This window comes from Sminthopsis crassicaudata, chromosome 1 (assembly GCF_048593235.1).
Source record: "Sminthopsis crassicaudata isolate SCR6 chromosome 1, ASM4859323v1, whole genome shotgun sequence".
NCBI lineage: Eukaryota > Metazoa > Chordata > Mammalia > Dasyuromorphia > Dasyuridae > Sminthopsis > Sminthopsis crassicaudata.
The window spans coordinates 564,927,432-564,952,414 of record NC_133617.1 but is presented as its reverse complement, the minus strand read 5'-3'; the positions used below and the strand labels follow the sequence as shown (position 1 = coordinate 564,952,414).

Genomic DNA, 24,983 nt, shown 5'->3' with positions numbered 1-24,983 from the left:
AAGCTTTCTAGTAATATCAGGGACAAAAGCAGGGATGTCCATTATCATTACTATTCTTCAAATGGTGGTAGAAGTGCTATATACATTAATAAGACAAAAAAAAACAAAACAAAACAAAAAAAAACGATATTGCACAGACAAATAGGAAACAAGACTGATACATTTTGAAGATGATATGATGGTATAGAGAAGACTAATATTAACTAAAAATTAGCTCAAACAGTAACTTCAGTAAGGCTAGAGAATAGAAAATAAGGCTACATAAATCGACAGCCTTTTAATACCAAACCCTGCCCCAAAACAAAAGACAATTAGCAAAAAGAATAAAGAAAAATACCATTCCAAAAAACTAAAGATTATATCTGAATCTACCAACCAAGACACATAGTAACTATGAGAACTATAAAAAAATCTTTACAGAAATAGACTTAAATGATATAGATATAATAGGAAATGATAGTCTAAATTAATTTAAACCAATACTATCATTTTATTGATCTATTAAAAATAATAATAAAAAAGTTCATCCAACAGAACAAAAGTTCAAGAATACCAAAGGAAACTGTGTAAAAAGTGGGAAGATAGTCTAACAGTACCATATGTGAAAGTATATATACAGTACAGCAATAATCATCAAATGAATTTGGTATTGGTTAAAAAAACAAACAAAAAACTCAATCAGAACTTTTTTTTTAACAGAACATACAAAAGCAATGAGAAAATAAATTGTAAAAATTCTTGCAAGAAATTTCTGACAAAAGTTTAAAATCCTAGTTACATAAGAAACATTTAAATATAATATATTTAAAAGTCATAGTACAAAAGTAAATCATCAAGGATATGAATACAAAGATAGCAAAGATATGAATACAAGGAATAAATACAAGTTAACAGCTATATAGGGGAAATGGTCAAAAGTAAAACAACTCTGAGGTTCCATCATGTGTCTATTGGCTTGGCAAAGACAACAATAAAAAACAAACAAATAAATAAACAAATAATCAGATAGATAGATAGATAGATAGATAGATAGAAAGAAAATTCAATTGTTAGCAGGGCTTTAAAACGTCCTCTTCTCAAAACTCTACCCTTACTCATTCAATTAATTGCCAAAAGAAACTGGAAACTGAGTGGTTCACCATCAATTGGTGAATGATTTAATAAATTATGGTATATGAATGTTACGGAATACTATTGTTCTGTAAGAAACAACCAGTAGGATGAGTTCAGAAAGGTTTGGAGAGATTTACATGAACTGATGCTAAGTGAAATGAGCAGAACCAGAAATTATACACAGCAACAAGACTATATGATAATCAATTCAGATACATGTGGCTCTCTTCAACAATGAGATGATTCAAACCAGTGCCAGTTGTTCAGTGATGAAGAGAGCCATCTACACCTAGAGAAAGAATCATAGGAACATAGTGTAAAATACAAAATGGCATTCTCACTCTGTTGTTTGCTTACATTTTGTTTCTTTTCTCAGATTTTCTTTTCCTTCCTTTTTTAATCTGATTTTTCTTTTGCAACAAGATAACAATTTACCCCTTTTCCCTCTGCTTTAGACATAATCTATGATCTAATAATACCAAAATCCTTGCTTTGCCTCAAATACTACTCCAAGTGTTTTCACTGGCTGCCCCCTATGCTTGGGAATCTTCCCCTTCTCATCACTGTCTCCTACCTTCCCTGGCTTTCCTTTAATTTTTCAGCCAAAGTCCTGTCTTCTTCAAGGAGTCTTTCTGGATCTCCTTTAATGTTACTTTCTTGTCTCTGTTGATTATTTCCAATTTATTCTCTGTGTATCTTGCTTATACATAATTGTGTACATATTATCTCTTTTTGAAAGTAGAGACTGTATCCTTGTCTTTCTTTAAAGTTCTGGGTTCAAAGCAAATGCATAATAAATGCTACTCAACTGATATGCTGTATCATATGTAGAGCTGTGAAATGGCCCAGATATTCATTTGAAATTGTGACCCAAAAGTTATTAATCTGTATACAACCCTTAAGGCCAATACACCAATGTGTGGAACAATAGCAATCACAAAAACAATCAGACCTCTCGAGGTAAGAAAAATTTTAAAAAGAAATTTATTATGATCTTGCAAGAAAGGGGAATTCCCAACAGACAAGGAATCAGTTGAAAGTACAAAGCACAAACTGCAAAACACAAGATTAAATAGATTCAGAAGGAAGCTCCCAAACCCTCTGGCCTTTTCTCCCATTGTCTGGGAGAAAACTTTAAGCTAAACCCTGTCTAAACTCAGAAGTCTATCCCAGAAACAAAAGAATATCAGTAAATAACAATATTAGTAAATAAAAAATAATCTTTTTTTAATCCCCTGAGGCAACTTGCCCAGGGTCACACAGCCAGGAAGTATTAAGTGTCTAAGACCAGATTTGAACTCAGGTCCTTCTGACTTTAGAGTGGATAGAGCACTATCCACTGTAATACCTAACTTCCCCCTAAATAACCCTAAATAACATATTCCTAATTCAAATTTCCCTAGAGAACTGTTATATTAGCAGATGCTCCTGGATGAGAGAATTCTGTTACCTAAATTCCCAAGTTATCATCACCTTTAAAATTAATACTTATATGCTAATTAAAAGGTAGTAGGAAACAGAAGGGAAAATGTTCATCTAAGATAATTGAATATTTCCAGCTTTTTAGCTATAGCTCAATTTGTTATTGCAAAGTTTCAAGTCACAAGTAGGGCATAGTTCAAAGCCACGTTTCCATGAGAGATCTTCACTCAGTTTGTCCCATACACCAACAATGTCAAAGAATGAGAGAAAAGATCAATGTTTATAAAACTACTCATAGTAGGACTTTTTGTAGGAGGAAAGAACTAAAAACAAAGTACAACTATCAGAGAAAAGTGAATCAAGACTTACAAAAATGATAGAAAGTTAAGAACCCAGAGAATAATTTATACAACAAGAAAAGAATTCAAAGTACAGAAAAAGATACTTTGGACACAGCTCAAGAGAGAATCTCTTTTGCTTGACAATGCATCGTTAGAAGGATTTTGGTTTTGTTTTTCAATCTGATGGGCAGAATTGAGGGTAAAAAGAAGCTAGTAATTTGTTTACCTTTCACCTTCCTCAACTAAAAGAAAAAAAAAAAAAAAAAAGAGAAAAAAGTGACATCAATGATTGTTTTTTAAAAATACACAGAAAATAACAGAGGGAAGGCCAATAGGAAATAATCAGGACAACTTTAAACAATGAATGCTAAATTTATTAAATACTTAAAAGGAAAAGGAAGGTACTATGTAAGATTCAGTTTCACATGCAATCATCTTTTCTAATTTATACATATCTATAAAGATATAGATTTATGTATGTCTCTATATAACATGTTTGTTTTACTTGGTATTTCAATTCAGAATTTAAAAAATCATAAAAGACCAAATAATATGAGAAGTAGGTAAAGGGAATGAGGATATATATAACCTAAAAGAATAGCAACCTTCAAAAATTTGAAGGTCTCTAATATGGAACAGGGCTTAAATTTATTTTACTGAATTCAGAGGTTAGAATGAAGAAGCTACAAAGCAGCAAATTATAAACTATAAGGGAAAGAAATCCCTGACAATTAAAGCTTTCAAAAAACCGAATGGGGCTGCCCCATTGCCAGGCCCCTATTAGATGCCTGCTGAGATGTTGTACTTTCAAAAACTATCAAAGTAAATACTGAGTGCCTACAATACATAAAAACATGCCAGGTGATTAGGTCCCTTCTTTTCCATTTCCAGTACCACCATTCTCATCAGTAAAAAACAAAATCAAATCAAAAAAACACACCTAGCCTAATTTCCTACTAATCTCTCTCTCTCTCTCTAATTATATTACATACTATCACAATAATCTTTAGAGACAGCTATATGGCATTAGTCCTGGACACAGGAAGACCTGAGTTCAAAGCTGGCCTCAGACCCTTAATAGTTGTGGGACCCTGTTTTTTTTTATTTGATTTTGTTTTTTACTGATGAGAATGGTGGTACTGGAAATGGAAAAGGGGCAAATATAAAAAGCACCAGTTTAACCAACAGGACAAGATTATATGTATAAAATTATTATTATTTTTGAGATAAAACCACACTGTTAACATGAAAAACTTGTAATAATGTAGTCTTTTGTACAAATTAAAATTGAGTAAATGAATGTAGCAATAATCCTAAAAAATTTTAATAGGACTGGATATAGCTGAATAGGCAGCTAGATGGCACAGTAGATAGAGCACCAGCCCTGAAATCAAGAAATAAATTCAAATTTTGAAAAATATTCTAAGCTCAAATAGGTACAATGAAATAACTTGTAATCTCAATTGCACAGTAGTGAAAAACTCAAAATGGCAGTTTAGAACCAGCAGCTGGTTTCACTGGCTAATAATAGGAGGGGACACTTCTGGTACTACTGAAGAACCACAATGAATCCCAGTGGGTAAACATTAATATTTTAAGCTAGCTTGCCAAAGTGGTTATACCTTTATGTCTACAGATAGCTCTGAAATTTCTCCAATTACAAATACAAAACTGTGATAAAATAAAAAGTATATCTTTGAATTCCCTGGTATAGTAATTAAAAATCTAGAGCAGGAGATTGTCTCTCAGTATTTTGCAATACTGCAAAGCTAAGAAACCATCACCCTACTATCGCCTCGAGCTTTTGTGAGTTTACTAATTCAAAACAAGATTTATTCTATAAGATTAGAATTTGTTATACTACAATCTGGCACCACTAGGCAAAAATATCACCTTTAAATGAAACAGTCTGCTACTAACATTAGGAATTTTAAAGTACAAGCATGGGTCTTAACACTACAAGGAATGTAGCTGCTACTACCGAGTCTATAAATTTTAATTTATTTCAATATTAACCTTAATTAACATAATTTCCTGGTAAATTGTTGTACTAGTTTAAATAGTGATAATCTTCTGCTACAACAGGAAGTCATTTATTAATTTTTTTCCCCCATAGTATAACATTTCTGAAAAGACGAAAAAATTGACTGCTTCTATGACTTAAACATTCTTCCTCCTCTATGGGATGTTTATGAAGGTCAAAATTTCCTACATAGAATACAGAAATTCTAAGTGCAATCTAAAAATGTTTAAATCCTTATTTTATTCCTTTATGGAAAAATTATATTATTTTGAAGTAGTATACATTTCTATAATTACTGTTAAGAATTACCATGTGAATTCAGAAACCCCTGACTGATGAGAAGAGAATAGATTTTCTAGATCATAGTTACCATTTTATTAAGTGAATTTTAGGCATCCTACTTTGACAGACTTTCTGACCTATACATTAATTTATCTATCCAAATGGCAGCTCTAGAAACTCTATTTAGTTCTCAGAATATTTTAAAGGTGAGGGGGGCTTATTTATAGAGATGGGGTATACATACATACATATATGAAGGTAGCTTATCATGCCTCAATATTTCTTCTTAGTCATCATCACACATCAGTGATATATATGGGATTGTTGAAAAACTTAAATGAGATAATATGTGTAAATTTCTTGGTAAATTTTAAAGTTTATATATGTCATGCCATATAAATCTCAGTTATTATTATTGTTACTATAAAACTAAAAATTAATAAATGATAAATAAAAATTTACTAAAAAAAATTACCATGTGAATAACAGATACTTACATTTAGGATAAAGACTGGATTTAGGAATGATAAATTTAATATAAGTTAAAATAATACATTTCAAATGAGTTCCAGATTTACCAAAAAATAAAATAAAATAAAATTAGTAATACACTGAAGTGAAATAAAGAAAAAATTATTGGAAATAAATGCCATTTAGCTTCTACCTTCTTTACACCGTTCTACAAATTAGGTCTTATGAAAATAATCTCACTGGTAGATTCTCAAAACTGCACATGAAAATCTACTAATGCAATAATTTTCTTTCTCTAATATTTTTTTATCTTTAACTTTTCAATAACAATTACTATAGACTACATGCTATTAAGAATTCATTCTGCTTATATTTATATTCATATTTATGAACTCAAACAAAGAAAATATAACAAGTAGGTTTTTTTTAAAAATCCTTTGTGAAATGAACTTTTTTAAAAGTGCTAATTGAATATTAATATTTCTCTATTGGAGTGATATTTCAATTTTTATGCAAATAGGCTGAATTTAGAAAAGAAAAAGAATGAAGAGATAGAAAAATGTTGGTAAGAGCAGGGAAAACTAATGAAAATTGTCCTATTCCCTATAAATAATAGATGCTCTTGAGTCTAACTGGGAACCTTTTTAAATAATAAAACTTAAAAAATTATCCTAGGACCAAAAATTTAAAACTAGCCAAGTACATTAAGGTCATCTAATCCAACTATCTCATTTTACAGATTAGAAAAATTGAGGCCCAGGGAATTTAAATGACTTGTCCCAGCTTCACATGAAGTTTCCCAGATCTTAATCAAAGTTATCATTAATTACCATCATTTTACAAATTGCTTATTCAGATTTTAAAATGTGTAATTCACAAGTTAAAAAAAAAAAGCAAAGTATATTAGTGTCTATACTATATCTAACCCCAAATTATATAAACATATTTTCCCCTGTTTTCTTCAGATAAGACATTAAAAGAAAAAATAAAAGTACAGTCTAAAGAAAAGTTTTCTAATGAAACTCTAATATGGTGACTTCAAGAAAGGTGACTTTTGCCATTGTCTTCAGTGATCTTCGATCTAAAAATTTAGCCAATAATTAAATGCTAAATACTAACAGAATTTAGAAATTCTAAAAGTTATTCCAGCTTAATCATTACTTTATTTGGTGCAAAATTTGCTTCCTTCAAATTAAACATTTTGAACACAGCCATAAAAACATATACAATAGAGTTTTGTACCTTAAAACATCAAATTGTAAAATACAAGCACTGTGGAAATGTAACTAATGATCCAGTCCTTTAACCAAATATAATAGGACTACTAAGAAGCTTTATCTTTCTTTGTAAAACAGCTTTCTACTCACTCAAATTCATGTAATTGACTCAATATTAGTTCCTATGCTATAATATGCAGAAGGCTTTTAAAAACCTATACAATGTTGAAACTTTAAAGTTTCTAAGAGTTTCACTCCTAATCAAAATGCTTAAGAATTCCCTTTCTGCTTGCTTCTCCCATTTATAACTGGAAAATCATAAGAACAGGGAGATTGACTATAAAGGCTTTATGAGACAATACAGATGACTAAGGTGGTATTCAGAGTATATTTTGTATAGATATAAATTATTTAGCAAAATACTATACTAAGGTATTTTATATATTTTCATACATCTCTTCCATCCTTTATCTTCTCTATGAAATGTAGTTTTAAAATTACACAAAGTAATTTCAGAAACGGGTAGGGATAGTGAATTTGGGTAAAGTAGTAGTTCATAATAAGAAATGGGGCAATGGGCTAGAATTAAGAATCCATTTGGATTGTTTTAAGTGTAATGCCCTGAATAGTTTAAAGCTAGGGCAAGGCTAAATGTATGACTTGTATAAAGCTGAAAACAGATAGAATCTAAGGACCTATAAGGTTTGGGGTTTCTGTGCCATTTTTTATGTGCTTCATTTATTTACCTTCCAGAAATGTTTACAATGTTCTACTGTAAATTCCTGTATAGTTAATGGTTCTATATCTGATTAGTCAAAAATAACAAGTAAAAACTATTACAGAATTAAAGTGATGCTTTTTTTCACCTTTAAATTTAGAATTGACTTTAAGCTATATATCTTCAATTTCAGGTCTTCTTAGAAGCACAATTCCACTAGTATGATTGCAGAGGTATCCTGATTCAGCTGATTTACGTGCTATTCTAGAATTAAGAAGAGCTATTGTCCTACATAATCAATGGAGACATGTGTTTGACTAATAAGCAGGCAGACAATAAGAAAATGAACAGAAGCCAGACAGAGGTCATTCCAACTAGACTCTCCAAGCACAGGGAATGAAAGGCATACCACATACACTATCACTAAGATGAAAGATAGGCCATAAATAGTATCATGGTTGATGTTAGATCATCTGGCATTTTAAAGGATTTTTAAATTCCAGTGTACCTCATAAAGCTGAAAACAAGAAAAGAGTAGATTTTCTTACATTCTACAGGTTCTCTTAAAAACCTTTTCTCTCTTCTTCCCTTCGTCCATTGTGGAAAGTCAGAGTTGGGGGAAAATAAAACTGTATTCTAAGCTCTTCAGCACATTCTATCTCTCTATGATAGGCAGACAGCAAGCTCCTGGGATCCCGCAGGGTTGGCATTGTTTGGTGACTTTCACAAGAGCTCTGCTAAGACTAAGTCAAGTCATTTCAATGCTAGAGAATGTGTGGGACCTTTACTCTCATATTATTAGCCAGTGCTGACAGTGAAGCAAAAGGTGAAATGTATTCACATGATCAATAATTTGTCTTGCCATTAGCAAATATTCTTTTCTATACTCTCAACAGATATCCAGGGTAGTGTCGTGGTCTAAAACAAAAATGTACATACTATTTTTACATGAGTATATGTGGATGTGTGTATATGTACATATATACATTAACACTATATAAACTTAAGGAAAATTAAAAGCAGAATATGAAGTGTCACTGTTTTAGCACCATAATTTTCAAAGTCATCAGAAATCAGTATCAAATGTATTGAAATGCAATGTCTATGACATTTGGAGGACAACAGTCGGTAAGGTTAAGATATTTTCATTATTCTTTATATAGACTACTGATTATGAGAGGACACATTCTGCTTTAATAGAGGTTTAAGAAATTGAATTATATGATGATTTTTAACTACTGAAGTAGTTCTATCAGCTAAAATCCATAGAGATTTAAATGCTTGAACTAAATTTGCTAGTACAATTATTGAAATATGGATATCTTATGCATGCTTTTCAGCTAATTTGGATGATTACTGCTTTTATACAGTGCAGCATTTTGCTTTGTAAAGATGCTGGCAGATACAGCTTTGTACTAAATATAAGATCTAAAAATTCTACCTTAAGTTTCAGGATCTGTTTTCCTAGGTCAACTAATTTTCAAAATACAGTCAGTTCAGAGTACTTTTTACATTTTGTTTACACCAGACTGTTGTTTGCTCATATCTTCAAAAAGTCAGATTTTAACACAAAAATAAAGCCTTGTGCTTTCAATAATCTTGCTATCTTTCAAATTGTGACAAATTCTTTAAGCATACACTGGAAAAGCAAAATAAATTTACAAGCTATCGTTTGAACAGTAAAGGATACATTGCAAAAGTCAAAACAAGCAAGCACCAGACAATGCTGATATTCATTTCCTGTGTAGGTTTCATCAAACTGTAGTAGACTTCAGTTACTAGATAAACTACTGTAGCTGCCACTGTGAAATCCACCAGCCATTGATATTCAGGAAAATAATGCAATGCTGAAAAATAAAGGTTTTCAAATACAAAAGTTTTTATCTAAACTTTTATCAATAACAAAGGACTTAACAATTAACTTTAAGCAAACAAAACTCTATTTGTGGATTTATAAATGTTTATAAATATTAAGATGGTTTTAATACAGAATGTTATATTCAAAATTAAACATTACAAATTTTACCATTTTACTATCATAATAAACTGAACATCATCAATATAAATTTATGTTAAAATGACTATAAATACATTGTAGCTTAATGATTAATTTTTAAGAAAATTCCAAAGCATTCTATTTTTTAAAAGGGAATTATTTCATTTATGCATTTTATCATGAGTATACATATAAATCTGGGTAAAGAACATTGTCTTTTGAGCTTTGCTCAAAAAAGAAACTTAAGCCATTTTAACATCAATGATGGGGAGGGGTTATTTTATGAGTTAATATAAGCAATTTTTAAAAAACCGTAAAGTATTGTTTTGTTTTTTCCCCTGTTTGATGGATCCTTACTAAAAAGTTGAGAAATCCTTTGGATTCCATAAAACCAAGTCTCCTTAGATACAATTTTTCCATCTCCAGTTTGCATTACAAGGAGAATAGTTGTAATATGAACAGGCTTTTACTTTCTTTTGGTCTTCATATTCCTTAATATGTCTCCCTAAAAGGATCCTTTAAAACTGACTTAACATCCAGTATTTTCCACAATTTTCCTAAACTCTGCCACTTAGGGAAAGGACAGACAGAAATCTAGGCAGGGTCAGGGGCCTGAAACTGAATGGGAAATATTATTATTATTTGCTTGTTTTTAGTTTCTTCCTTTTATCTTACTTACCTTGTTAAAACTTCAGGGATTAAGGAAACACTTTTAATTGTTGATATGGAATTTAAAGTCCCATGGCACCCACATAAGTAAACAATATAAATACCCATAAATACAATCCTATTTACCAAATCAAAATTCTATTGTCAAATTTCATTTCTACTAACTTCTCATATAAAATGAAGACATAATGTTTTGGGGACAAGTTGTGGGAATTTGGGCCCTTAGTTATAACACTTTAAAATTTTGTGAATCTTTTAAAAAAATCACTCATTTAAAGAAAAATTTATGTTAAAATAAAATAATGCTATTCAAAACAAGATAGGTTAAAACATGGTGATCTCCCAGTGAAGAGGTAAAAGAGGTAAAATAACAAGATGTAAAGTAACAAGCCTTAATGCTTTTTCAATTTGGCTAAAATTTTCACTTGCTTTCAGATTGACTTAACACTTCTAATTTCATACCCCAGGTAATTGTTTTAGCTCTCTTTTGTGCACTTATGTGCTCACATATACTTAATGATTTCTCAATAAAGAGGAAGTTTCATCCTATCACATTTCTAGACATATTTAAGATACGTTGTTTCCCTCTTTTAACAAACATTTATTAAAAACTCACTTCCATAGAGTTCTAGGTTGTTGCTAGTTTCTAAATCTTTAACTCCAAAAAGGTGAATCAAACATTTGATCATATATGTTTAGATATTTTTAAACATCATTAAAAATAATTATAAAGCCTTCAAAATTATATTCTATCCATCTATCCTAATAAGGGGAAAACAAATGAAAATGATAAAACAAATGACATATTATTCTTTTAGTCTTTTCACTATTTTATTTTACACTTCCCCCCAGTGTGCATGAAAGATACTGTCAATCATATCTTTTGCATATCTACAATACTAGCATTAAGTCTAATATAACTCTATTATAGGTTAAGTATGTTTTATCACACTTTTACAATGTTAAGCTTCAAAAAGGCAGAATTCAGAAAGGCAATATAGGTAGCCTAGGTACTCATGGTATATAAAGTACTATGTAATAATGGCCACTGTTATAAAAACAAAACTAAGATTTGTTGTACTTACTATTAGTTCTACTAAATGTGGCTATTCAAATATAATTTCAAATTAGATTCCTTTAAATTATTATTCTTTCTGAAATGTTAAGCACTATACATATTTTTGCACTTATACTCAAAATAACTGTATTAAGGCAAGGAAAAAATAATATACTCATTTTATCATTAGCTAAACTGAATCGCAGAAATTCATCTCTTTTCAGTGACATAGAAAGGATTGAACTAGAACCATAAATGAGGTTTTATAACTCCTATTCACACTGTTCTGGATTAGAACTAAATGTTATAAACAAAACAATTCAACAACGTCTATCAATTAAAACTAATCATTATGAATATTATAGTAGAATAAGACCTCGAATTAAAAGTATTAAGAAAAGGAAAGCTATGTGGTTTCAACATTTATGCCTATGAAATAGTCTATTTTTTTGCAAGCCACTTAATCTCTCATTTTCCCCATGGTAAAATAGTCAAAATAACACAGAATTTATTATAGATTAACCAATACATGAAGAAAAAAGTCATTAAAAGAAGTCTCTATTAGTTTCTTAGTTCTAAGTTTATACAGCTCCTACATATAATAAGAGTAACATATAATAAGTTTTATTATTTTAAACTGTATTGAAGTTAATTTGTAACTAAGCTTTAAAGAATTCTTAACCAAAAACCCTTTACTGAAATTTTCTTACCTAAAGTATCCACTTCCGTAATTGACTTTGTTTCTAGATGAAGATCAATATCCTTTGGGATGGTTAGTGGCTTACTTTCAATATGACCATTATATTTCCTATAAACATGAGATAAAATAGACAAAAAGTTATCAAACTGCTGTCTAGGTTACTATTAAAAAATTTAATTTTTTCAAGTGAAGGGAATGAATAGCTCATAACAATGAATCAGTTATTAGAAAGGAGCAAAAATTTTAGAGGTAAATTATTTCAATGAAGCATTATTTGGTACTTATTAAGACCCTTAAGTGTATAAACCAAGCACCCAACTTAAAGGAACAAACATTTTGTGGAAAATATCAGTTTATTGATAACTTAACAAATAGTTTCAAACCCTAATTCTATCCTCACTGTTTGGAATGAGAGGCACAGACCTGAATTTCCCAAGAGATTGCTGATATAGAAATTTTGTTGCGAGTTTGGGGAGAGGCACAGAGAAAAAAGCTAATGAAACTGCCATCATTCTAGAATTTAAAAAATGACCAGACAAACAAACTATATATAAATCATACATACATTACAATTGAGATATAAAATAAGATTATTTTAAAATTTAAAATACTTAAGATATTTTTAAAAATATTTAAAATAAAACTTAAAATAAGAAAATTTAAAATGTTAAAATAAAATAAAGACAATCTTAAATTTTTTTTAATTTTTTAAATTTTAAATTTTTAAAAATAAATTATTTTATGTTAATAAACTAGCAAATATTGACAACTACTATCTACAAGATGGTCCTGGGCACATTTGAAATGGTGAAGTAGCCTGACTGTGTTCTAAATACATCTAAAGCATTGTATTAATGAGAAGAAAAAAGCCTATACTTTTGGTTATAAAATAAGTCAAGTAAAAATTTTGAACACTTAGAAATTGAACAAACTAAAAAAATCTATAGATATAATAGTTCTGGGATATAAAGGTCTATAATATTTTATAGTAAACATAAATATTTCATAAAAGTTTTTTAAAAATATTTTTATGTATATATGTGGATTTTTCCATAGTTATCCTAGAAAAGAAATTTTCTTCTTTCACTTTGTGAAATTGAGATTTCTTTTGTAATGGGGCTTTTTTTGTACAGACCTTTGATTTTGTTATATGGAACTCCTGGTAATAATTACTCTACCACAGATCAGCAACTAATCTCTCCTCTTTTAGAGAGATAGATGGTATACTGAAATACCAGCCAATCCAAGATCGCAGAAGGATTTGAACCCAGTCTGCTTTTTGTTCTATATCGTCATAAATATATCCACAATACAACAGTGCCTCAAGACTGCTACTAGTCAGTACCTAATTTATGTTTTACATTATTTTGATTTTTGCATATCAAATTTTCTTTAAGTATTTCAATTATACAGACATTTTACAACTTGTTTCTATTGCAAATTCTTTAGTCTTTTCACTCTGATATTTATCATAACTTTCACATTTCTCTGTCTGAAAGCCTAACACAAAAATACTGTCTTAACAAACTATCCAATAATGTGACACATAAGAAACACAATAATGACACATTTACCTATCTTTTTTGCTCTTTCCTCTTTGTTGTTTTCCTGCAAGAAGACGTAATTCTTCTTCTGTAGGATGCTGATACCATCGCAAACTAACAACAACAAAAAAATTCAACAAAATTAATGGTAAACACATCAAAGTATAGAGCTTTTAAAAAATATTGACATTCATTCAAAAGATTATAATAAGCCACTCCTTCTATTATCCTCTTCATTTAACTATGAGACCATGCCAATAAAAAAATTATTGCTTTATCTACAGATTTTACTTATATGGATAAGATCAAGACCACAGAATTCATTTTAGACAGTATTTTTAATTTTACACTTTTTGGAAGAGTTAAGTCTTACCTAAACTTTTCCCCAGAGAAATTAACAAGTGCCAAAAGTGACCAATTTGCATTGCCCAATCAGTCTCTTGCTCTCTTTGATAGGTATCAAATAATGAAACAGGAAAGGAAGCATGGAAACTACATGAACTACAAAAGATAACAAATTGATGATAATCAAGTTTTCTGTATTATTTACTTCTTAAAAAAAAAAAAATGTACGTATACTATCGACATAATTTCTACATGGGGACAAGGGAAGAGAATGATTTTAAAAATAAGGGGGGAAGGGGCAGCTAGGTGGCGCAGTGGATAGAGCACCAGCCCTGTCTGATCTTAGACACTAACACTTCCTAGCTGTGTGACCCTGGGCAAGTCACTTAACCCCAGCCTCAGGGGGAAAAAAAAATAAGGGGGGAGGTGCTATTAGGGAGGATATTATTAGAAGGGGGAGAGCAACAAAGGATAGGTAAGTGCTTTTAGAAATGTTAGCTTGGGACCAGAATCTTAACTTGCAACATTTATTAGAATCCTTATATCAATAAGCAATTTCTGAATTATCTTAATACATTAAAACTTTGTCTATTTAGAACTCTCTCCACATGTTACTTAAGTTTTCTGGATAAGGGTATACCTGTATAAGCATGAAGCTTTTCAAAAAAGTTAATTATTCAGTATAGAAATATGAAGGATTTTTTAAAAGTAAAATGAATAATATATTAATGATTCAGCATTGCCATCATGATAAACAGCTGTGTTGTGCTATAATTAAGGTAAGATATGAAGGATTTGAGATGCTGTTTGCTTGCCTCTACACTAACTGGCCTCAGGCTGCCATGTTTTTTTTTTAAAGTTTGTGTGTTTTTGAGTCTTATTTTCCTCTGTTCTTCTCACAATTATCAATACAATTGCCTATATACAATGTCTTTTACTTTAATTTTTAAATTGAAATCAGATAACAAGGATAGTTAATAAAACTAAGAGTCAATAGGACTAGAAGATGAACTTGAGAAATCTCTTGTCAATAAAATACATAGACTCTGACCATTATTTTGGCTTCTCAAGTCCTGCCTCACTCGTTTTTGTTTAAGATTTGGTTCTTTTTCTTAGTTCCAAGTTCTTAGCCTTGTTGTTAAGATAAAGTTAAATATCACTCTATATCAAATACAAGTACAAACATGTCAAAATGAATAATAATATCTAAAACATTCTTGCCCACTGATTCACTCACAGAAGATGATAATCTTAAGTCTAATGCACCATTTTGGTAATTCTATTCAAAGGTCTAATGTCATTAATCAACAACATATAGTTCAATGTATAATATATATATATATATATATATATATATATATATATATATATATATATACACAATATGTAGTTCATATACTTCACAAAACTAAACAACACATCACTTCAATTAACCTATTTTATAATTTAAAAAATCCTAGTTTGCCAGTCAAATCTTAAAAATTAATTACACAAGGAACTGTGAATAAAGTGGATCCTGAATTTTCAGAGAAGGACACAGAAAGAAATATAAACATTGGTTAAAATCGCACCATTTCCAAAAAGCTTCCAACCCAAAATATACAACATAGAAAACTAAGGAAAGATCTAATCTCACTTTTGAACCCTTTTTTTCCTCTTGACTTTTTTTAAATTAAGTTTCTTGTACATATACCTAATAGATCCCTGTTCTTCTCTGCTGACAATTTTAATAAAAAACCATGGTCATTTCAGAGAGAGAAGGGAAAAAATGGCCAAGGCAAGGAGAGCAAGGGTTTCAGGCATCACTTAGGGCAGAGGTGAGGTATTTAAACTTTAGCCCATACCTAAGATCATAGGTCCCACCTACTGTGCATTTGAATAGTAGGTTTAAAGGAGGAAGCTAATAAGGCTCTTAAGATCAGGCAACATGCAAGAAAACAGGCAAAAGGAGTTCCAGCAATTGAATATGGAGGCATTTTTATATTTTTCTTTACCCAATAAATGATGTGTCAAATTTACTGTGCATCTGAACAGAGTAGTAGATTTTTGAAGAGGGACATGAAAAAGATGGTAATTCACCAAATTGAAGAGCCTAAGGAGATGGAAGAGGAGGCAAAGATAATGCATCAGGTTGAAGAGCACAATCAGGAAGAGAAAAGCAAGTCTAACAAGGCACTGACAGGGAGAAAAACCAGTACCTTCCCCAAATCCCCATGCAAAACCCACTATTCAAATGTACAAAAAGATTATAGCCTATCACTTACCTCTCCAAGAAGAGAGGGGCCAAGCAAGACACTTCAAAACAAAAAGGAACTTTAATTACAACAGAGTATACTACTCCGTAGCTCTGGACTTTCAGATGGGGTATGGAACAGAAAAGATTGTATATATATATATTTTTAATGTTTAGGTAAAATAGTCTGTACTGGACAATGTATCATATAAATATCAATTCACTCCATAATTACTCTGTCACCCTTTGGTAACGATTTTTTTAATAGGCAGATGAGTGAACAGGGAAGGGTACAAGTTTATCTGTAAGGTTATAGAGAATAGCTTATATATAGCTGAAGAACCTAAAAAAGGCAGCATATTTCCTGGGTAATATCCTAATGCTATCAAATACCTCAGTGTTTTTTCTTTTGATTAGTTGATAGGAATAATATATGATCAAAGAAATAGAGACAAGGACCCCCCAAAAAGTTGCTTAGTTTCCCTAATTTGTCAAAAATTTATTTCCAAATATGAAAAATACCTAAAGTAGAAAAGGAAATTCAAAGGAAGGGTCATTTCAGTAACACAGAATAGTCCCCACAGAGGATAGCAGAGGTGAGTTATTAGGACAGATAACATTTTTAAAATTGTATTACACACATGGCTTATGTTCAGTAATTCCTATCAATGTTTTATAGTAATCTTCTAATTTTAGGATAAAATTTTCTATGAATATACTACATAAGAGAATATGTGGGAAAAGATGGAAAAAGAAGAAAAAAACCTGCTTTCAATACAATTTTTCCTACTAGCACCTTAAAAAGTCTAATATCTCTTCTTTCTCTAAACCTGACTAACAGAATCAGAAGTTAAAGGAGATAGTTTAGCTTTAATTTATATCTACAGTAGTAGATGAAGTTGAGAATTTTTAGTGAATTTCTGAGAACAAAAATCCAATTGCCTCATATTAAGGTAAAAACTAGAATTATTTGGCACTTAATAAAACAACTCAACCATAATTCCAGAATCATATCATTTATGTACAAAATTCTGAAAGCACTGTTGTTAGCATGAAAAGTTTTCCTTTAAAAATAATTCATCTTTCTATAAATTAGCTGTATAACCCTGGGCAAGTCCCTTAATCACTCAGTGCTACAGGCAACTTTCTATAATATAAGCTTCTAAAAGTTGTTCATCTGAATTGGTCAAGAACTAAACTTTCCTTGCCAGGAGGAATGGATCCAGTCAAATAATAATAACATAAATTTTTCATAAACCACAGTCAGGGGAGGGGAAGTAAATAAGGTCATAGAAGTTTAAATAGTAAATGGGACAGATTGTGAACAAACTAAAAGAAAACAGAAATTTCTTATTTCCTTATTTTATTAGCCCTTCTGAAAATGATTGGATTACTTTTTAAACACCTACTATAATTGAGTATAAGCTGGTGGCTTTCATTCCATAAGGGAACAGAGGCTATGAAAGAGAGCAGCATTATCAAAAAGTAATGACTAAGACAATTAAAGAAAAATTATACAGAGGAAGACAAAAACAAAAATGCCACAAAGCACGTTTTAGCATGTGTATATAAACAGATACAGATATAATCACTTTTTTAAAAACTCACAGATGTTCAGTACTGAAAGGGATATAATTCACTAGACCAGAGGTATCCAACTCACAGTTCTAGACTTTTGAATTCCACTAAAATATAATTTAGGAAATATAACAAAATAAAATAAAAATACAACATAACTAATAATTTGTGATCTTCTAAGTCAATATGTAGCCCATACAGATTTCTTTTTATATGAGTTTGACAACACTGCTCTAGTCAAATTTTTCATAAAAAAGAATGCATATTTTGTTATTATATTTGCAATCTTCCAGGGAACTCTTTGGTTTTTGAGGCAATTTTTCCAAAATCTCAAACCTAAATTGGTCTCTGTAACCTCCCATTACTGTTCCCACTTCTAACAGAATTAAATAAAACATATTTAATGGCTCTTTCACATTGCAGCCTTTCTGAAAAAAATCTATTGTGTCGGCCTGCTTTTCTCTAGACTTGACACATCCACTTCCTTCAACCAATTGTCACACAAAAAATTCAAAAACCTTCATTCACCACTGTGGGTTTTGCTCTTCTGGACAACCAGACTTTGGACACCAGCTTATCTATGGTCTTCCTAAACCATTGGGACCTAGACAATAATGTTTTCACACAACTTATTTTTAATGTTTCTTATATTATTAAAAAGTTTTCACTTGAGCTATTCCCTCCTTAAATTCCTTAAAGCACTTTCAAATTAAAATGGTTTTTCAATTTTTTTTTTCTTTTACCTAGTAGCAACACAATATTCACAATAACAGCCATTTTTATAGTGGCAAGGAACTAGAAACTGGGTAGATTCCCATCAGATGGGGAATGGTTAAATAAGTTATGGTATATAAATGTAATATAATATTATTGTTCTATAAGAAATAATCAGGGGCAACTAGTTGGTAGATAAGCACCAGCCCTGAAGTCAGGAGGACTTGAGTTCAAATCTGACCTCAAACACTTAACACTTCCTATCTGAGTGACCTTGGGCAAGTCACTTAACCCCAATAGCCTCAAAGGTGGGGGGGGAGGGGGCGGGAGGGAGGAGGAAAAGGAAAGATCAGCAAACTGATTTCAGAAAGGAAAGGTCTGGAGAGAATTAAACTAACTAATGCTAAGTGAAGTGACAAGAACCTTCAGAGAACATTGTACAAGCAACAAGATTATGTGATGATCAACATACTGACTTAGAAAACCACAAATTATTTTTATGTTGTTATATATTTTCTAAATTACATTTTAATATAAATGTGGAAACATGTTTAGAAGAATCATACATGTTTAACCTATATTGGATTATTTGATGTCTAGGGAAGGAAAGAGGGGAAAAGGGAGAAAAATTTGGAACACAAGGCTTTGCAAGGGTGAATGTTAAAAATTATCTTTGTATGTAGTTTTAAAAATAAAAAAAAAATATTATTATTAAAATAACATAAAATAAAAGAATTAGTATGTTCACAATGCTTTCAAAGTATCATTGTGATCAGAGGATATGGAGCTGGAAAGCTGAAAAGCTAAAGCAAAGGATTCTTAACCTGAGGTCCATGAAGCTATTTTTAAAAGTATTTTTAAAATTGTATTTCGCCCTCTTTGTAGTGGCCAGAAACTGGAAACTGAGTGGATGCCCATCAATTGGAGAATGGCTGAATAAATTGTGGTATATGAATATTACGGATTATTGTTCTGTAAGAAATGACCAACAGGATGATTTCAGAAAGGCCTGAGAGACTTACATGAACTGATGCTGAGTGAAATGAGCAGAACCAGGAGATCATTATATACTTCAACAACAATATTATATGATGATCAATTCTGATGGACATGGTCATCTTCAACAATGAGATGAACCAAATTAGTTCCAATAGAGCAGTAAAATGAACTGAATCAGTTACACCCAGCTAAAGAACTCTGGGAAATGACTATGAACCAATACATAGAATTCTCAATCCCCCCTATAATTTTTTATTTCCTTCACAGGCTAATTGTACGCTATTTCAAAGTCCGATTCTTTTTGGACAGCAAAATAACTGTTTGGACATGTATACATATATTGTATTTAATTTATACTTTAACATATGTAACATGTATTGGTAAACCTGCCATCTGGAGAAGGCGGTAGGGGGAAGGAGGGGAAAAATTGGAACAAAAGGCTCGGCAAATTGTCAATGCTGTAAAATTACCCATGCATATGTCTTGTAAATAAAAAGCTATAATAATTTTTTTAAAAACTGTATTTCGATTTCAATATAATTGATTTTTTTTTTGGGGGGGGTAATCACATATATTTTATTTTATACATTTTAAATACATCATGAGAAGGGGCCTCTAGGTTTTTAACCAAATGTTAAGAATCCCTATCCTAGAATGAATTCTAAGATCTTCACCTTTGAGATTAAAAAAGTAAAAACTGGAAAGATTAAATGACTTGTCCAAAGTCACATAGGTGGCAAATTACAGCCAGAATTTGAGCCCAGGGCTCTTCATTCTAATTCCAGCCCTCTTCCTTTTCCAGCACACTTGCTTTCACTTGAGTTAACAACAAAAAAGTTATTACAGCTTTTGTCTTCATATTATTAGCTAATAAAAACAAAATAAATTTCTCTTTCAACGGGAATTTAAGTATTATTCTCTCTCCAATCTTCTGCATTCACTATGTAAACACCTGCATTCACTATGTAAACACCAGAACACTTTACAAACTAGACAGTGAAATATAAAAAGAAAGGGAGTAATTTATTTTGACTAAATTCTGACAATATTCCTAGAAAGAATTTAAGCAGCATCAATAGATTGCATCCAATACCAATTTTGATATTGAATGCAATATTAAATAATATTAAGTCATCTACTTTATAACAAGGTCATAGTTTCAATAGACTAAATAAAGTGTTACAATGTTACAAAGTAATTTCCTTCACTATGAAGTAGAATGGGCAAGTTTATCATTGTAAGTATTCAGATATCAGTAACTAAACTTCAGAAAAATGTAATGATTTCCTTGCACTTCAAGATTCAAACCCTGATCAACAATTCTACTTTGTTCCACTGACTATAAGTTTATGAACTGTGACACTAAACTCATATCAAAACCAAAGGTTTAAATACTTCAAATTACAAAGAAAATTCAGGAGTACTAAAAAGGAAATATAGCAATCTGGATTTTCAGGATTTTATCCCTAGTAAAACTAGCAAACTCAATACATAACAGAAGAAGATAGGGAAAGATCACCAAAGACAAAATGTCAGTGAAAGAAAAATTGTAGTCTTCATGAACTGTACATTTAATGAGTTAGCATGCATGTCTACTCTTCTTTAAAAAAAAATTTTTTAGAGCTGTCAAAACACAAACACACACAAATGTCATAAGTACAAAACAAAGGCAATACAGTTTGATCTGAAGAATCTAAAACTTCATTAATGCATTAAGTTTGATTTTAACTGTAAATAGAGTAAGAATAAATTCAAACTCAAAGAATAAGCTAAATGAATTATGAAAATAAGTTTACAGAATAAATGTTAAGCCCTCCTAAAAAAATTTACAATTATTATCTAGCCATATAATCTTAAGCCATTACAAATGACCCATAACTATTTATTAAAAGAAAAGAGAGGCCTTAAGAAAATTCTGTCATGATATTGTGATAAACCTCAATTTAGACTACCTTACCTTTTTCTCACTAAACTGAATTAATGGGGTTGTGCAATATTATAAAATAGATTGGGGGGAAAGAGAAAGAAACTGGGGAGAATACCAATTAGTCAAGATGACTCTATAAGGAAACATTAAAAGAAATAAAAAACTTCTCTATCTTTAACAATATTAAATTATCAAGAGAAAAATGGTATTCAACTGTTTATTCTTGTTCTGCACAAAAGGCCCAAACATAAGAAAATGGTGAACAATAAATACATCGAGAGTATGATAATTTCACAAAGATGAAAAACTAAGGGAAACGGTACAGACAAAGTTAAGTGGTAGTTTGGGTTACTGCAATCAAGATCTTAGCAATTAATAATCATTAAGTATCTACTATATTCAAGGCACTGTGTGGAAGTGTTATGAAAAGGAAAACAAAAATAAAAGCTTCTGCCCTCAAAGAACTTAAGATTCTATATACAAAATAGCATATTCACATATTAAATAACTTTCTCATCTCCATCCTTTCAAATTTGGAACTTTCAGCAAAACAAATCACAAACTCTACTTTAAGTAGAGGGTAATGCCATTAACTGGAACAAGTGATCATTATTAACGAGGAATATGTTTTGACTTGTTTCTATAGTAATAGAGATGGGTTTGTGCATAATTCAAATAACTAACTTGTCACCATTATAATCTACAACGTGAATTTTCAAGGAATCTGATAAAAATTAAGAATGCCTACAGAGTATAGTAAAGTTAAGTGATTCATATGGGAATTGAGTCTATTACCTTGACCTTATCATTTTTTCAACTTAATCAAATATTTGAAAAATTAAGAAAAATGTAATTTTAAAAATGTTCCTTTCTTGCTTTTTTAAAAATTGTGACTGAAATCACGTCATTTTCTGAAGTTAAACTCAATTCAAATTTAACTGTTAAACTGAATTTATTTTTAAGTCATTATCAAAATCATTTTATTCTTGACTTACCTGCCATTACAAAGAAGCCATCGAGCAAGAGAATAGTGAGGTAAGATCTTCTGCATGACACTGGCCATTACCATGGTAACAACCAGTTGTACACCTATCACACCCTGTGGAAAAAAAAACAAATTACTAATAAATCAATGCTCAATTAGGGGAGGCAATACAGATTTGTTAAATTTCCTTGAGTGAACCTTACATAACCTCCAAATAGTGTTTTTTAAAAACACTTTATAGTAAAGGTCTGTATACTATAGCAATCTATAGTAATGTTAGGTATTCTACATTTCTCAAGTAAAAGTTGAAAGATGACTATATCCAAGTATATGAAATAGTCAAGGGGAAGCTAAACTTATAAAATGATTTACATGTACAGATAACTAGGCACTTCTGCATAAGTAAAATTCCCCAATTTTTATCTTGAAGGCATAATTTTTTAATAATATATGCAAACATAGTTTTCACCATTAACCTTGGTAATACCTTGTATTCCATATTTGTTCTCCTTTTCTCTTTTTCACTCTCTCTCCCTTAGACAGCAAGTAATCAAATATAGATTAAACATGTGCAATTCTATTTTTTTTTAATTATAGCTTTTTATTTAAAAAACATATGCAGAGGTAAATTTTCGACCCTGACCCTTTCAAAAGAAGGCATAATTTTTAAAAGCATTTTCTTTTTTCAACTTATTCTTTTTAATCCACCAAGGATGGCAAACTTTTCCAAAATTACATGCCCACCCAGTTGATGCCTATTCTTCTGGAATATACAATTTATCAATTTTAGTTAGTAATTACGAAATGGTATATAATAGTGCTACATAAAAGACATACCATCCCCAAACCCTGATGCCATCTTCAGTATACCTGACACTGATTGCTAATTCCTTTCCCAGATACTGACTAGAAGACCAATTACTATATAATGAAATTCTATATAATGTTAGCCTTGATAAAGGAGGCAAAAGCCAATGATGAACCAAAATAATCATATTATGAAATTAAATTTCACCTAAATAGCAATCTCATAGCATAATCAATATTATAAATGATAAAAGGGCAGAATTCAAAGAAAGTTTTTGTATAAATTTCATACCGAGCATAAAGAGCTTCTGAGTATTAATTTTTAGAAGGTGACTTTTGTATTAAAATTTAAATATATCTTCTGCTATCTATTAAATTCCCTTAGTTTATCATATCAAAAGAAAAAGATTGTAATGTTGGTCAAGCACATACTGAAAATCTATTTGACTTTGTTATCCTACTGGCACATAATACATCCAGTCAAAGTTCTGGAGAACCAAAAAACAAACAAACAAAAAAAAAAACCAAACAAAAAAAACCAACTGGCTGACCATGCGACTTAAAAGTTACCTTTTTATTGATTCAATATCAATCATTTAACCAATAAGGTTTTATATGTTCTAAGTAAATTATTGTTCTGTCTCTATAGACCAATTTTATGATAACTTGTGTATTTTTATCATAAGTTTTTTAAACTATCTTTTGTTATACATAGTGCATGCTAGCACTTACAATAGGTAAAACCAAAACATTTGAAGTCAATAAAATAAGAGTAACAGAGTAACAAAGGCCAATGATGAAATATGTCTATAAGTCTAGTCTAAGAACCATTTCTCAAATATAAATGAAACAAAATACAACAGTTATCTCCAACCTGAATTTATTTCTGAAGATCTTAATGTACAACAAATTGTATTAGACAATTTCAAATAGTTTCATGATTCTCATAAAACAAAATCCAAAGAATTTTAAAATCTCAAACTTTTAAAAAGAAAATATAATAAGATAGAAATAATTCCCAAAAATACTTATACAAAAGTATAAAAGAAAGTAAACCATTATTGTGAAACACCAATACAACTACGGTGGTTTAAAATATAAAAATGAGAAACAGAGGACGAGCCTAGATAACCACAAAACCAAGGAAAAGAAACATATTGATAATAAAAAGTTGAGGTAAATGAAAAAAATTGAGACTTTCTGGGTAACAATTTATTAATTAAGCTAAATAATAATAAAAAATAGATGGGCTAATGGTTTCTCTCAGACACCCCCCCCCCAAAAAAAACCATCTATAGAGACACAGAATGCTTTAAAAACTTTTGGAAAAAAAAAAAAAAAGATGCACTCTGATGAGTGAAAATTAACCCTGATTGGTGAATGAAGACTTTTAAATAAGGAGATAGGATGAAAGCCTTCAGCTACTCTTTCTGAGAATATGGCTTGATCATGAGATGTAGCTGCTTCTAGCAATCTGGATAAAGAAATTCACCTCTACCCAAACTAATCTGGTTGATTTTCTCCTTCATGAGTGGATCACCCTGAAGTCTCTCTAAAGTAAGGAGGGCATAGAGGATGCAGAGGGGCTAAAATTCAACTAGATTAGATTCTGTTTACATTCTAAACAAAAGTAAGATCTCCTAGTAGGGTGTGATTTAGTCCAAGATTGCATGTTTCCAGAGGATTAGGTCAATCTCAAGAATCAGCCTTGTCCTTCAGAAACTAGCTGAGTGACCTATAGAAGCTGGTTCCTGAATGAAAAAATAAAAAAGCTGGAGCCTAACCAATAATGTGCTGTTAATATGATAGAAAATAGTTTCTCACCACAAAATAATATATTAA

At 30.5% G+C, this 24,983-nt stretch overlaps 1 protein-coding gene across 1 annotated transcript in view; it reads right to left on the bottom strand.

Annotated features, from left to right (window-relative positions):
• The window catches only part of TMEM161B (transmembrane protein 161B), a 95,626-nt gene that overhangs the window by 26,563 nt on the left and 44,080 nt on the right, over positions 1 to 24,983 (bottom strand). Inside the window, exons 2-5 of the mRNA XM_074282135.1 lie at positions 22,345 to 22,448; positions 13,584 to 13,667; positions 12,020 to 12,117; positions 9,278 to 9,434 (exon numbers count right to left, since the gene is read on the bottom strand). Of these exons, the coding sequence (XP_074138236.1) occupies positions 9,278 to 9,434; positions 12,020 to 12,117; positions 13,584 to 13,667; positions 22,345 to 22,448 (443 nt within the window). The remainder of the gene's footprint in view (positions 1 to 9,277; positions 9,435 to 12,019; positions 12,118 to 13,583; positions 13,668 to 22,344; positions 22,449 to 24,983) is intronic.